Consider the following 16,024-nt stretch of genomic DNA (forward strand, 5'->3'; position numbering starts at 1 on the left):
CTATTTGATTAAGAAATAATTTTGTTTGTTACACTAATTTATTTAGTTTAATTATTGTTTAATATATTAAATAAAGAAAAGTACCTTTCAAAATAAAAAATAAAAATAAAGATAAGTAATACAAAATTAATCAAAACTTAACGGTATTTATTTGTCTACCAGATATTTTAACACTGTTATATTTTCAATATCGATTTCGTAGTCAAAATATTTGATTAAACTCAAAAGGATCTCTTACTATCTCATTAAAAAACTATGCAACAACTAATAGTAGGAAAACAAAATTTGTCTAAGAAAACGTGCGTGTAATGCTCTCACCGCTTCTTGCCCCACGTCACGTGGAGTCCCAGCAGATTCCACCGATCAACCTCCCTCAGTGATTATATATTATAAGAAAGAAGTGAACTAACCATAAGAGGTTCAATAGAAACCAAACCATGGTAGTGAAGGTGTATGGTCCCCACTGTGCCTCAGCCAAACGAGTGTTGGTTTGTCTTGTTGAGAAGAAAATCGAATTTGAGGTTGTCCCTGTTAATGTCTTGGAGGGTGAACACAAAGATCCTGAGTACCTCAAATTACAGGTTCATCTTTGTTTAGTACTATGCTAAAAGTTTATTTATTTTGATTATTCATTTTCTGACTCATGCATGTTTTTTGTTCATAATCTGCAGCCTTTTGGAACTGTTCCTGTAATAAAAGATGGAGACTATACCCTTTATGGTTAAAACATCTTGACCCCATGTCATACTTTTTCTACTTCTTGTTTTTCTACATATTTGATATGGTCACAGCTTGTAAACACTTTAAACAAGGGTTTTATGTTGGTTATAAATATAAAATATGACAAACAAATTATAGACATTTGCATAACTTAATTGTCTTTTTTATCTTTATGTTTTCATCTATTTGTGCAGAATCTAGGGCAATAATGAGATACTATGCTGAAAAATATAGATCTCAAGGGGTTGAGTTACTAGGAAAGACAATAGAAGAAAAGGGTCTTGTGGAACAATGGTTAGAAGTTGAAGCACATAATTTCCACCCATCAGCATACAATTTGACCTGTCATGTTTTGTGTCCTACACTACTAGGTGGCAGCTCTCCAGATCCAAAGGTAATTGAAGAAAGTGAAGCAAAGTTGGTGAAGGTGTTCAACATTTATGAAGAGAGGCTATCAAAGAACAAGTATTTGGCTGGTGATTTTTTCAGCCTTGCTGATATAAGTCACCTTCCATTTATGGATTACGTTGTTAACAATATGGGGAAAGATTATTTGATAAAGGATAAGAAGCATGTTAGTGCTTGGTGGAATGATATAAGTAGTAGACCATCATGGAACAAAGTTCTTGAGTTATATAAACCTCCAATTTAAGTGTATCTTTGGATTGACAATAAGATTTGTTTTTAGGAAAAATAATAGTAATAAAGAATAAATGTGGCTTTAGCTCAAGGGCAGTGAGGGATTTTGGCCACTATTTGTTACTTCTATCCTTTTAGTTTTAGTTTAGTTGTGTTGAATTTGAGTATGCTTATGTTTTTCGCTTGTACTTTGAAATAACTTTTTATGAGCAATATAAATTAATCACAATATTAGTCCACTCTTCTAGATGCAATCACGTAGTAGAGTTAGGAAATTATGGAAAATGCTATAATGCACGAGAAAGTCTATCGTCAAATTTGCACGAATTGATATATCATTGTAGTTTGGTATTTTATCTTAGTTTTAATTTGAGTCAAAGTGGCCAAATATGTATTTAAATTCCATAAACACGTTTCCATGTTGTGTGTTTTCCAAATCATGCATGTCTTAGTATCACCTTATAATTGACATGTGGAAAGGTGATATTCTTAGATCCGGATGATATCATTTTAGTTACATTGATTTTTGTACTATATGTTATATATAAGAATACAATAACACCAATAAGCTAGCAATAAGTCCAATAGTAAAGTAAATTGCCTGTAATTTAACAAGTCGTGCGACATCGTGCGCTTGAAACTCTCGTACCATTTAGCATCGCTCGGAAATTATTACCCGTATAAAACATTTCATGGAATAAAATAACTTTTCATTTCCCATCTTTTTATTTCTAAGGAAATGGGTGGGAATAAAATATTCTCATGAAGGTGAATAAAAATGATGTAACCACTTAGTAACTAACCATATATTCAATGTTTACAAATAATTTCAAGAATATGGTAAATATTAACCAAACACTCCCTCAACAAAAAAATTAACGAAACACTTTTTTTTTTTAAAATACCCGGGATTAAGATTCCAATTATTAATTCCTAAACACTATTATTGGGCAAAAAGAGTTTTATACTAGATCAATAGTGTTGTCTAGACAAAAAAAAAAAAAAAAAGCAGGGACAAATTAAATTGAAAAAATGTCGTATACATAGAAACAGATTAACTAAAAGATGAAAAGAGGAACATAAACATGCGTAGTGACAAAATGATGACGGAGTGGACATCTGAGAACATAGTGACTCCGGCTGAAATACGAACACAAATAAAATGAAGTGACGAAGTGAGGACCCGAAAGTGGCGGAGCGACGGAGTAGAAAACGATACAATTGGGAACGATGTAAAAATTGATGGCAACTGACGATGGTGCAGTGCCTAGCCAGCGATGACGGTCTTGAAAATTCAATGGGGACAATGGTGAAAAAGAAAACTGAACTGTCTCTTCATTTTTTTAATATTTTTAAAAATATAATATATGACATCATGGTCAATGCTTATCATTCATATTATCTTCAAAATCGATGTAGAAATCATTTGGTCAGTAAAATTTCATTTTATTGATTCATTTAATAAATTATGTATGTGGTCTACATAATACACTCTACCACATACATCATTAATTGAATAAACCTAAAAAGTAAAATTTGCTTATATTTTGAAACGGATGGAGTAGGTCGTTACCTAAAATATAGGTTTTTGTTAAAAATAATAATCGAAAGATGTGGTTTTTAGATAGACGGTGTGATGATCAGCAGAGATCTCCATATCAATTATAATTTGAATTAGGGTTTTAACATAATTCATATTATATAATCTCAAATCCGGCAAAAAAGAAAAAAAATTGTTTGGATTTTATAATCCGAACGAAAATATTTGATAATTTTGAAAGGCGAACGAGAAACCAAAAGATGAGAGAATAACAAGGAAAGCAAAGATCCTAATAATGACCCGATCCTATTCTAATTTTTTTTAAAGAGAGAAATTATATGTTCTCTCTAACTCTCTTTCTCCTTTATCCACATGATAATAACCAAAATAACGATTTTTGTATGACTTGCTCTTTAATCTTCTTTAAAAACCAAAATATGAATAATATATTAAATTTATTCAACCCACAAAATGCGCCATGATTACAAACACTAATTATCTCAAAGGATAATATACCGATTCAAAAAGTAAAATCAGACAGGATAATATGATAGATGATACCCACCCTATAAACAAACAGCACAAAATACACGTGACCAAAAAAGAAGAACTTATAATGAAAAACGACAAAGTTACAAGAACATCAACCTCTGAAGAAATTGAAAGGTTGTATCCATTAATGATTGAAATCATATTTGAAACTGCTGCCTTTAAATTTGAACAACAACCACGAGATAATTTTAATCTTCTCCAAAATTTGATGAGAGTCACACACTTGTTACGAAAATATATATAACACAATTTCTCACTTTCTAAATAAACCATAGTCTTATTTGATCCATTGATCCCTCAAATAATTTCAAGTTTTCATTTTGATCCCACAATTAATAAAACGTACGTTTTGGTCCCTCAAATTTTCCTCCGTTTGCCAAATAAATCATGACTGTTAAGTTTAACCCCAAATGATGTCTATGGTAGACCAACCTTAAAAGTGATCCACCATAGATCCTATTAATTATTTTAATTTAAACTGTTTGATTTTTTTTTAAAAAAAAGATAATCATTAATCAGCAAGTCTATCTTATCATATGATGTACCACCAACACCTGATTTTTTCTTTTCTTCATCTTCTACATTTTCATCTTCTTCATCTTCATCAATCATATTCATATCTTCATAAAAATAAAATAAAAAATTCAAACAACCCCAAAAAAATTAAATTAAAAACCAACAAATTGTTTCTCCTACAAACAACAGTAGCATAAACAAAACCCCTTTCCTTTTTTTTTTTCTCTCTCGGATCCCAATAGAAAAAGAAGAAAAAACGTAGAAGGGAACAAAAGAAGAAGAAACGCATAAGGGAACAAAAGAAGAAGAAACACAGAAGAGAAAAGGGCAGGAGGAAGAGAGGGAAAACGGCGGTGGTGATATGAAGCTCTGGCGAGGTAACGAAGAGAAGGTTCGACATCGACGTTGTCGTCGCCGTCGTCTCTCTTCCGTTTCTTGATTGTTGCGACGCCGTTGATTTGGGGGGGGGGGGGGGGGGGGGGTTGGAGGCGTTGGATGTGATTCTGATGTGGAATAGTGAACGTTGATTGTTAGAGGGAGATAGTTCAGAAGTGGCCGCCATTGATCTTTACTGTGATTTATTTCGGTTTTGCTGAGTCACTTAAGTCTGTGTTGTTTTTGCTTTCTTCGTTTTATGCTGCTGTCTGTAAGGTTCCTTTGTGTTACTTGTTTTTCTTTGTTGGTTCTTGTTTGTATATAAGTGGCGGATTGCCTATTTGTAGGTTTGGTTTTGGGTTTTTGGAGACCTGTTTTGCTGCCGGAGGCGCTCCCTTTTGTTTAGTGTGATAATAAATTTTTGCTGTCATAGAAAAAAGTGCCGCCATTGTTAACCTCACTGTGTGTTTGCTTTGATTATTGATTGTTCTTGTTTCAACTAGTAAGTTCCTAAGAACATTTTTTTGGTATCCGATTTGATTTTTTTATAGAAGAGATGAATGAAGAATGAGTTATGATTCTACTGGTGTTAGATTACACAATGGTGGTGGTGGATTTGATGGTGTTGGTGGTCTGGAATTTGATGGTGTTAGAATTAATGTTTTGTGTTATTGATAGTTGTTGTTGTTGTTTTTGGATTTTTTATGTTTTTTTTTTTATGAATGTTGTAGAAGATGATGAGGATCATGAACATTGCAAAGATGCTCGCTAGAGAAGAAGAGAAATGAAATTGAGAATTTTAATTTGGCATTAGGGGTATTTTTTGTATTTCACATCGTTAGCATTATTTTATGAAGATCATGATCAAGAAGGTGAAGATCTAACGGTCCCTTTTATGATAAATAGATCGAACGGATAAAATTAAGAAAATTAATAAGGTCTACCATAGACCACTTTTTAAGATTGGTCCACCATATACATTTAAAGTTGAAGTTAACCGTCAGGATTTATTTGGCAAACGGAGGAAAATCTGAGGGACCAAAACGTATGTTTTATTAATTGTGGGACCAAAATGAAAACTTGAAATTAATTAGAGGACCATTGAATCAAATAAACCTAAACCATAAGCACAAATACCAAATAACATGATGTTTCTCCCTATCGTTCATTCCTTGCAAACTCAAAGCACAACATTAGTGAGTATACTCTAAAGCGATATTAGACAAAGGAGCAGTGGCGGAGCCAGAAATTTTATAAAGCTAGGCAAAAATTGCATATTTTCTACAAATAATTTTATAGACTTCCCATATAATGTTACTTCATTCATGCGGATAATTGCACATTTCCTGCGGATATATCTTTCCTGCGGATCCTAAAATCCTAAGGACCCACGAAGGTATTGCATTTATCGAAAAACCTAAATCCTTGGCAAAATCTGCAGAAAAAGCAAGAGGTTCTAATAATGGATGGACTTGTTACAAAGAAAGTAGAAGCTGAGTCTGGGCTAGTGCTCAGGCTAGCTGGGGGTGGCTCCGCCCCTGCAAAGGAGTAATATTTGATTCCCTCAACAAAACAAAAAAAAAAAAAATTGATTATAGCTCCTCTTATATGATGGAGATAAATGACTAAAACGAATGTAACATTTATCAATTCTTATATGAACAAGTTTCTTAGCAACTAAAACAAAATACGAAGGAAAAAAAAAAAAATTAGATATTTTTTAAGGAAAAACTAGATATATTTAAAGACTAAAAATAAATTACGAGCACTAAAACAAAAAATGCAATATTTGGAATTTCCGTTTAAAATTATAGATAAAACAGGTCGAAAATGACTGAAAAATATAATGCAGATTGCACTGTCTGCATTTACTGGCGTGAGTGGTAGTTAACTACCGCTGGGATAAAACAACCATTTCCGTGTGTGTTTAGGAAATAAGTTTGTGAGAAAAGCAATCTTCAAAACAAAAACCTTTTTTTTTTTTTTAACAACAAATATTATTTAAAAATTATATCCCTGCACAAGACGAACATATAGTAGTAATTTAGAGAATACAAACTAAAGGCACCGTATATAGGCGGATAAATTACGCTAATGATACGATCATATCAAGAATCTAGATGTTACTTCTTCAATAAATCACCAAGCATGCATGAACAATTTCTCAAAACATCGCAGCGGAATAAAACATCATTACATCGACACCTAAATAAAATATTTCAACAGTCATCCAAATATAATAAGTCACCAAGTTGCCATGTCATCACAATACACATAACATCATTGATACATCGTCTCAAAATCTCCAACAGACATAAATAAAGACAAACATCAAAGACCGACTCGTAATCAGAGCCCTAAAAACCAAGGCACCAAAAGCAGTAGACGAGGTAGCTCCAAGCTATCCTCAAGCGACTCCCAAAGCAAACAAACTACTCTTGCACACTGTCTATCCATCCATATGGATAAGGATGACGATCAACCAAACGACCACTGGGGGTTAGTTCAGTTTTCACAATTAAACATAATCTAACATAAGTATTGAAGGATTCATACATATCAAATATACATACTCAACATTCCTAGAATGCTAACTCTACATGAATATTATCCCTCATTCCATACACATCATGTTATCACACTTCTATACGAGCATAGCAAGCATATTCAATCTCTAATCAAATCATCAACATAAGCTCATCACTTAATAACATCAATCAATATAAGAATTTTCAAAGATCGTATCGTTTTGCCGTTTTTCAAAGAATCTAAGTTTTCAAAGCAAACTCAAGTTAAAGTTCATGATTCCCATCCAAAACATTTTTATAAATCATAACAAGAGTAAACAACCCTAACCCTACCCTTTTACACTTATGAGTTGTGTGTTCATTATTTTCTAAAGAATGTCTGTCATTTACATATTGGCCCTTTAGCTCATGAACCACTTCATATGAGAACATAATAATTATTCCAAGGGTTAATAATATATTTTATCATCTCTAACAGTAAGACATTACTCTAACTTGATTCAAAAGCTTATCATGAAGAGCTTATCGAAATAAGCTGAAAACAACTTATACAAGCATCAAATAAAGCTTTATCCAAACAGGCCCCTAGGTTAACAGTAAATTTCCCCAAAATAACACCCCCTAGCTTCATCCAAACAGTCACTCTCCCAAAATCATTCATTATACAACAAAATCATCAACAACAACAACAACAGTAACGCTCTAGTCGTTGTTTTATTTATTAAAATTTATTTGGAGTATATTATATGATTTTAATTAATAATTGGTGATTTATGTGGTGTGGTATATTTTATTATATAGTTTATTTTATAATAATTGGATTAAGTGAGAAATTATTATTATTTTGAAGTTTGGGGAATTAATAGAATTTAATAGAATTAGGAGGGAGTAAAGTGAAATAAAGGAAAGTTGAGAAGGAAGTTAAGAAAGAAAGAAAAGAGTCAAAAACATTCTTACGTGAAACTGTCAGTTTTGGGAGAAAGGGAGAGAAGAGCAAGTAGAGCCAAGAACCATTGTTTGTTGTGCATTTCTTCTGCAATTTTAAGGTAAGGGTGAGGTTTGCTTCAGTATTATAGACATTAATTTCTGATTTTAAGTTTAACAGAGTTTTTGGTGAGAATTAGGGATTATGGGTTTTGTGATGAAATGATGATTTTGGGGGTAGAGATTGTTGTTATGATGTTAGAAATAGGTTCTAAGTGTATACAGCAAGTTAATTCTTATCTGTAAACTGATTTGGGGAGTGAATTGAAGAAAAATGGGATTTTGGGGAAAAACCTGTTTTCTGTCTGTACAGAAGTTCATCGCTCGCCTCGCGAGTAGCTTGTGCTCGCCAAGGCGAGTGAGCAACTTCATAGCTCGCCTCGCGAGCAGACCAACTCGCCGTGGCGAGTAACCCAGTATAAAACTTGATTTTTAAATTGTTGTTATAAGATGTTTTTGGGATAGTTTAATGTACCTAAATGATTTTAGAGAGGACTAGAGCAAGTTTTAGATTAAAAAGATGAATAGGGAGCTTAGAATTGAAGTTTGAGTGAGAAAAATGTCAAAACTCCCGAGAGCACCATATTTTCACTCGCCTCGAGTTCGCCTTGAACTCGCCATGGCGAGCAACCCGTTTTGTGAGTTCGCCATAGCGAGCAGATGTGCTCGCGAGGCGAGTTGCCCAGTTTTTGTATGCTGATTGTACTTATATGAATGGTGATGATTGATGTTGTTGTTGAGCGTAATTGTGATTAATTGTGCATCTTTCTGGATTGCTGGATTACTAGTTGTTGATGTTGTTGATGGCTGTAATGTATGTTATATTTATTAAATCATACATGTTGAATAAATTCGGAGTCATATGAGAATGTATGCATGGTCAAGTTGTATGTAGATATACACAAGTGAGTCCATAACATATGCATAAACAGCGGGAGGACTCATGTCCTGGAGCACTAGTTGTTCACAGCGGTGAGGACTTCGATCATGATGAATGCTTTAACCATTCAAAAGCGGTGAGAGCTTCGGTCCTGTTTGGTACCACATGCATAATTGCATTTATTAAGGGGTCTTAGTGGTGTCGTCATGTCATGCATGAGTCTTTGTTGTTGGTTGTAATTGTTATAATGATGATGATGATGTTGTTGTTGATGTATGTATATTTATACACCTATTATGATGAATTGATTTGAAGATAAGTTGTTGCTTTGTGAAATATATATTTATATTTACAAGATGATGTATTGATGTTTAATAGGGTGTTAGATTCAATTGATGATTTTAATATCTATATTTTATTGTTGTGAATCTCACCCCTTCTGCTTGAAAATGTTGCCCTTCCTATGGGTAACTTGCAGGTGATCCTGAGTAGTCGGTGGTGGCTCAAGTGTCGTGTCTAGGGCTCTGATACGTGGGATGAGATTTCTTATTGTTTTCTTTCCTATGTATCAATTTTTGGAACATGATGATGTGGCCCTATGATTGTTTAGATTTCTTTGATGAGGCTTTTATGCCAGGATAATTTGATGGAGAATTTAACCGTTGTCATTGTTGTTTAAATGCAAATATTCCGCTGCAAGATTAATGATGTTTTGAAAGTTGTTTAATTAAATAGTTTCATATGCTATATAAGAAATTTTGAAAATGTAGTGTAGCATGCCCGTTTGGTGCTTAACACTGATGATTTTATTTATACTTTGATATATTTGGGATATCGGGGTGTTACAAAAAACATGCAACAAAGCATAAAAAACTGAGATAAAAACAAAAACGAAATTAAGAGAGAATTGAACTATAAAAGAAGAGAAGAAAGAGAGAAAGCATTTTTACAAAAGGAATGAGAGAGAGAGTTTTCACGACCGCGGAATGACTTCGATTCCAACTTAGAGAGAGAGAGAGAGAGAGAGGCTTCTGACTTCGATTTTGACCGAAGCAAGAAGCTGGTTTTGGGTTTGGATTTATGACTTCGATTTTCATTGATGCAAGGAAGGTGGTTTGGATTTCAGTTTTGGGAGAAGGACGATGGTTTAGTTTTCAGTTTTCTGACCAAAGGAATGGACGGTGGTATTGGTTCTGACTTTGAATCCCATTAGATTGATAGGGTTGATACACAGTGAGCTATCACGATTTTAGTAAGTGTTACACATTTAGTAAAATCGTGGTGTCATTATGATTTTGCCCAACTTATCAACCATCCAAACATTCAATCAGTTGCTGAAAGAATTTTACTATCTTATGAGACGTATCCGTGGTGTACATTGACATGTATGAAGTGGTTGACTACGACATATATTTTGAAAGTTTGCAAGGAAAAAGTAAGACCATGAAAAGCAAAAATTCAATTTTTTTTATAGTGATCGAGGTTTGAACTCCAAACATTGCATATATTATGCATTGTCCATATCAACTGAGCTAAGCTCACGAGAACAAAAATTCAATCCTTTAAAATTATTGTTATAATATATGAATTAAATTATACATAGATACAGATGGATGAGAGAAAGCTGTTAAATGCGTGAAAGGGTTCGTATTCTTTTTTAGTAAGAGTTACTTTTTTTTTCTTGTTCTTAGCTAATTTTTGTTTTTTTATTCGGAAGGTTGGAAATATGTAAAATAAAATTAATAATGAATTTAATTAAAGTAATAAATCAAAAAATAATAATTAAATTATAAATTAAATACATCAGTTATTCAATAAACTTAAAAATTAAATATAAAATCCTTATATCAATGATGACAACAAAATGTGAACTCGTTTTAGGTGGCGGCCAACTCCATTAATTATATTACTCTCACCAACTAGCAAGTTAAATTGATACTTTATAGGGAAAGTAACATGGGCTTACAGCCAGGATCAGGAGGACTACCCTTCAACCTCAGTTTTGTTTGTTTGTGTTGGCTATATATATTTTCAGATGAAGAGTAGAGACTCTATAAGAATGAAGTGAACTACCCACCCAAGAGTGTTAACAATCCCCCTTCTATCTTATTGAAGCATTTATTTTTTCAAAAGAAACCAAAACATGGTAGTGAAGGTTTATGGTCCCCATTGTGCCTCAGCCAAACGTGTGTTGGTTTGTCTTGTTGAGAAGGAAATAGAATTTGAGGTTGTCCCTATTAATGTCTTGAAGGGTGAACACAAGGATCCTGAGTACCTCAAATTACAGGTTCATGTTTGTTAACTAGGAATTAAAGTTTATTTATTTGAATCTTCATTTTCTAACACTCATGTACTTTGTTCATAATCTGCAGCCATTTGGAAATGTTCCTGTTATTAAAGATGGAGACTATACCCTTTATGGTTAAACATCTTGACCCCATGTCATGCTTTTCTAGTTCTTGTTTTTACACCTTTTGTTCCTTACCTTAAAATTCATGTTTGGTATATTGTAGATTTGTTAAAATAACTTGATCCACCATTTTACAAAATTAACATGGTTCACCAGGATTCTTGGAATCAATCGTAATATCAAACATATGCTAAATTAGTTTAATTTTAGAGTAAAGATACAAGTTTGACATCAAATTTAATCTATAAAAATAAAAACAACTTTTAATTTCTAAAATATATAAACCGTAATGACTTAGATCCCTTACCGGACAAAATTGGAGATAGATCAATGTTCACATAGGAACTAAATTGTTTTCAACTTATTTTTTGGAAAGATTAAAGTTTACTTTTATTCTTCTTATAGAATAAATTTTGAGTACTACATAATTTTTTCAAGGATCACAATGGTTCCTCACCCTTAGTTTTAATACAACAAGAATACATAAACATTTAATATACATTATGAGCTAATCATAAATCATTATTGCATGCCTACTGAATCTTATACTATTACCTTGCTGATTTTTATGTTTTCATCTATTTGTGCAGAATCTAGGGCAATAATGAGATATTATGCAGAAAAATATAGATCTCAAGGGGTTGAGTTGCTAGGAAAGACAATAGAAGAAAAGGGTCTTGTGGAACAATGGTTAGAAGTTGAAGCACACAACTTTAACCCACCAGCTTACAACTTGGTCATTCATGTTTTGTTTCCTTCACTACTGGTTGACGGCACTCCAGATCCAAAGGTAATTGAAGAGAGTGAAGCAAAGTTGGTGAAGGTGTTGAACATTTATGAAGAGAGACTATCAAAGAACAAGTATTTGGCTGGTGATTTTTTCAGCCTTGCTGATATAAGTCACCTTCCATTTACTGATTATATTGTTAACAATATGGGGAAAGATTATTTGATTAAGGAGAGGAAAAATGTTAGTGCTTGGTGGGATGATATAAGTAGTAGACCATCATGGAACAAAATTCTTGAGTCATATAGACCTCCGGTTTAAGTCTATGTTTGGATTGACGATCAGATTGACAAAATTACTATGAATCACCGCGATTTTGATAAATGTTACAATTTAAAACTTCTACAAAATTGTGGTAACATTGTGATTTTGCTAGCTAAAATGGTTGTCCATCCCAACATACACTTGGTTGCTCGAAGAAAGTCACTTTAAGGGAAAGTGCATGGAATTAGTGTTATCAATATCATGTTGGTAAAGAATAAAATGATTTTACTAAGTTTAAGGGAAGTGAGGGATTTATGGAGTGAGTGGGTTATTGTCCACCATTCGTTACTTCTCTCCTTTTATTTTTAGTTATGTTGAAGAATTTGGGTGTGCTCATGTTTTTTGCTCACATTTTGTGATCACTCTTTTTATTTTATATGAATCAATAAAATTATATATGTGGAACATTACAACTTAAAAATAATATTAGACCATTCTACGTGGTTCATTCATTCTTAAAAAAAAAAAAAAAAAAAAAAAACACCAAACTGACCTAAGATCTATGCATGGAAATTTTCAAGGGTTGTAAATACAGATAAAATACATAAATCTACATAAATTGATCACCAACTCATAATATTTTCCGTCAAAAAAAAAAAAACCAACTCATAATATTTCTTTTCAATACAAAATTAATTACATTTTTTAATATGTATGAAATGATCAAATATCATATAATTTGAGATGAAAAGAGTAATACTAATTTCATTTTAAAAAAGAGACTAATACTGAAATTCTCTCTTCAACTTCATTAATTTGTTAATGGCAATAGTTGAATTTAATTCGTTATTCCGTGCAATATGAAGGATAATATTGTAAGTGCAACTGTCACAATAATTTAAAACCATCATCAATATATGTGCTGATTTGTTGGCTTATTTTATTTGAGTCACAACTGATCTTCTTCTACTACATGATAATGAGAATCCAAAGAACATCGATGTCTTTTTAGTCTTTCTTTAGCATTTTTTAGTCTATATCTATAATTTAATATATACGATAAGAACAATGTGTTGGTATAATAATTTGAGTGTTGGTATAATAATTTGAGTTTTAAATGAAAAAGGTAAGAAAGCAATAACAAGAGTTTGATTCTAAGTTATAAAAAAAGAACTCACATGCAGCAGACACGCATAGTATATTTTGTTATTAGTAGGAATCAAATTCAGTATTCTAATATTTACGGACTCACACATCATGTCTAAAAAACACTCATATCATATGTAAACATGTACACCAATAAACTATATTAGACCTCAAGGTATGCACCATTATAAACATGACTAAAAGTCCGTTCAAGTGCATATTTTGATTTCATTTTTAGAGGAGTCAAAATTGATATTAATTTTGTTATTTGGGATTGAAATCTTGATAAGGAATATTATACACTCTCAGTGGTGTGTATGCTATCAAACACTTCAACACTCTTTTTAGTATAAGCTTAAAAGCTACGTGAATGGATGTGGATGACGAAATATGGGACGGAGACGACGGTAAGGAAGGGGTGACCGGGTGTTATACCTACAAATACTTTGATACTCAAATATGCACTTAATCAAGCCCATAAATTACGTTTTGAAGTCGAAAGAGTAGTTATTGTGATTATTTTTCTTATTGATTAAGTTTAGGGATAAATATTCTTCTGGTGCTTACAAAATTTGTGATAATTCGTTTAATCATTATGCTATATTGACCGGGGGTTCAAAAGTGAAGCGCTCTTTTTTTCATTTAATTTGGTTTACATGTGTGTGAGTTATATGGCAAGAGCGAAATGACAGGGTTTTTAATCATACGGAGAAATTGATGTCTCAACTGCTTGATAAGGTTAAATATTTATCTTTGTGGTGGCTGAAGCATAAGGTCGCAAATGTTTCTCTTGAGTTTGCTGGTTGGTGGCAGCGCCCCCTTTGATTGTCTGGGTGTTGTTTAATTGTATTGTTTTGTTTCTTTTTTATCCGTGCTCTAAATCTTTAATGTGTATTGGGTTTTTTTATGTGTATTTGAATTCTTTGCTTGAAGCATAAGACTGCAAATGTTTCTCTTGAGTTTGTTGGTCGGTGGCAACGCCTCTTTGATTGTCAGAGTGTTAATTAATTGTATTGTTTTGTTTTTTATCAGTGCTCTAATCATTAATGGGTGTTGGTTTTTTGTTTTATGTATTTGAACTCTTTACTTTTTCTCGGTACACCTTGTGCTGAGAATGTGACTTTTCGTGGTATTTTTGACTTGTTAAAAAAAAATCTTCGCTTTTAGAAATTAAATAGAAGGACTATAAACACTTATTTATTGATTTTTTTATTTTTTTTATGAAAGTATGAACTAAAATTTAATGAAACTTATACGAGGACTAAACATAATAGTTGTAATTTATTAGTATTAAAAATAAATTTAAATTTAAATATATTTTAATTTTTCTTTTTACTTAGTCCCTTTGTGAAAAATCATATAACTTCACTACCACTCCCTCGATTTCTTTTTAACTGTCGTTTTGGTATTTTAAAGATACGATTTGTCAATTATATCCTTTGTTAATTACTCTTATCTTTTTCAACAAAACTAATTAATGCTATATATTTGAAAAATTAAAGTTTGTTTGTTTTTTTTTAAACAAAGTTTGTTTCTTATTATCTTCAAATTTAAACAAAATTGTGTTACCTATAATGATGGTTCTATGGAGAGTTAAAATTCTATAAATAAGATAAATAGTAATTGTTAAAAATTTGAAGTGCAAAGTAAAAGAACAGATTTGAGTGAAGAAAAAAAAAATGCAAGAGAAAAAGAGACAGTAACTAACCATGGTTTGTTAAAAAAGAAAAATAACATATTAAATTTATTAGGAAGAGAAAGTGTGTGGAAAAAAAGAATTTATTATTGAATTTAAACGACACTTAAAAAGGAGCGTAGTGAGTGTACGAATGCAACTTATTTGACTCCTACAAATATTGATATGCAAGAACATAAGTTTGAATATGATATCATTTCTCCACACTTCAAAATATAAGTTTTATTTTTTAACTGGGTATCATCAACGTGCAATTGCAGAGACTAATAATTTGAATTTTGTAGAACTCAAATGAGCGACAAATTCTCCCTATAAGTATTAACGTTGTTGCAAGTTCAAGACTGAATTTGAACCGAAAACCTTAGTTAAGTTAAAAGAGACTCGAGTGTGTAATTACTAGGTATGTAAAAAAAAAAAATAGTTAAAAGAGATTAAAATCGAGTTCCCTGCCCTCCAAAAACGTGTAAACCAAACATCTTCTTAAATCTTAAATTTAAATAATCTCCTTTTTCCCGTCATTTCCCTCCAACCAATTCCCACGCACCAACCAAAAAACCATAAAATAAATACCCTTTATTTTTCCCTCACTAAATCTGATCGCACGCTTTCCTCCGCCGCTGGTAATACTACTCTGATCACACTCTTTCGTACCTCACTCGTAAATCCTTTTTCTCTTTATTATTATTATTCCATGATTTTCAAGCATTTTCTTTCTTATTGTTCCGACTTGCGTTGTGTCTCCATTTTAGAGGAACCTACTTCTGACCTAATACTATCATTTTGTTATTCTTTTTGTTCAAAATTATTATAATTAAATGGTTAAATTAATATCATGTTTGTGGATAAATTAAATGGTTAGTCAAATAAATGGTCCTTATAAATATTCATAATTTTGTTTTTAATCTCTAAAAAAATCACACTTTTTAATCTCCGTAAAAGTCTGTTAACATTTTTAGTCCTTATACAATTTTCCACCAGCATTTTCGATCGCTGAAGAAGTTACAAGATTAAAAAGTGCGATGTTTTTGTAAGGATTAGAAATAAAAT

General features: G+C 32.0%; 2 protein-coding genes across 2 annotated transcripts; both read left to right on the forward strand.

Annotated features, from left to right (window-relative positions):
- The first annotated feature begins 285 nt into the window (after nt 1-285).
- Nucleotides 286-1,598, forward strand: LOC11427321 (glutathione S-transferase F9). Its single transcript, XM_003617328.4, has 3 exons — nt 286-581; nt 672-720; nt 915-1,598. The coding sequence occupies exons 1-3, from the start codon at nt 438-440 to the stop codon at nt 1,370-1,372; spliced, it is 651 nt and encodes a 216-aa protein (XP_003617376.1). The 5' UTR covers nt 286-437; the 3' UTR covers nt 1,373-1,598.
- Nucleotides 1,599-10,713: 9,115 nt separating this feature from the next.
- LOC11437047 (glutathione S-transferase F9) lies at nt 10,714-12,602 on the forward strand. The gene is made up of 3 exons (XM_003617329.4): nt 10,714-11,021; nt 11,107-11,155; nt 11,735-12,602. Exons 1-3 carry the CDS (start codon nt 10,878-10,880, stop codon nt 12,190-12,192), a joined length of 651 nt encoding a protein of 216 aa, XP_003617377.1. The 5' UTR covers nt 10,714-10,877; the 3' UTR covers nt 12,193-12,602.
- Nucleotides 12,603-16,024: the final 3,422 nt, after the last annotated feature.

Source organism: Medicago truncatula, chromosome 5 (assembly GCF_003473485.1).
Source record: "Medicago truncatula cultivar Jemalong A17 chromosome 5, MtrunA17r5.0-ANR, whole genome shotgun sequence".
NCBI classification, from domain to species: Eukaryota; Viridiplantae; Streptophyta; class Magnoliopsida; order Fabales; family Fabaceae; genus Medicago; species Medicago truncatula.

What these genes read in the sequence shown, in the direction of transcription:
- LOC11437047 (XM_003617329.4), top strand. Translation starts at nt 10,878, where the DNA reads ATGGTAGTGAAGGTTTATGGTCCCCATTGTGCCTCAGCCAAACGTGTG. An exon ending in CTGAGTACCTCAAATTACAG is followed by an intron (nt 11,022 to 11,106) that starts GTTCATGTTTGT and finishes CATAATCTGCAG; the next exon opens with CCATTTGGAAATGTTCCTGT. An exon ending in TGGAGACTATACCCTTTATG is followed by an intron (nt 11,156 to 11,734) that starts GTTAAACATCTT and finishes CTATTTGTGCAG; the next exon opens with AATCTAGGGCAATAATGAGA.
- LOC11427321 (XM_003617328.4), top strand. Translation starts at nt 438, where the DNA reads ATGGTAGTGAAGGTGTATGGTCCCCACTGTGCCTCAGCCAAACGAGTG. An exon ending in CTGAGTACCTCAAATTACAG is followed by an intron (nt 582 to 671) that starts GTTCATCTTTGT and finishes CATAATCTGCAG; the next exon opens with CCTTTTGGAACTGTTCCTGT. An exon ending in TGGAGACTATACCCTTTATG is followed by an intron (nt 721 to 914) that starts GTTAAAACATCT and finishes CTATTTGTGCAG; the next exon opens with AATCTAGGGCAATAATGAGA.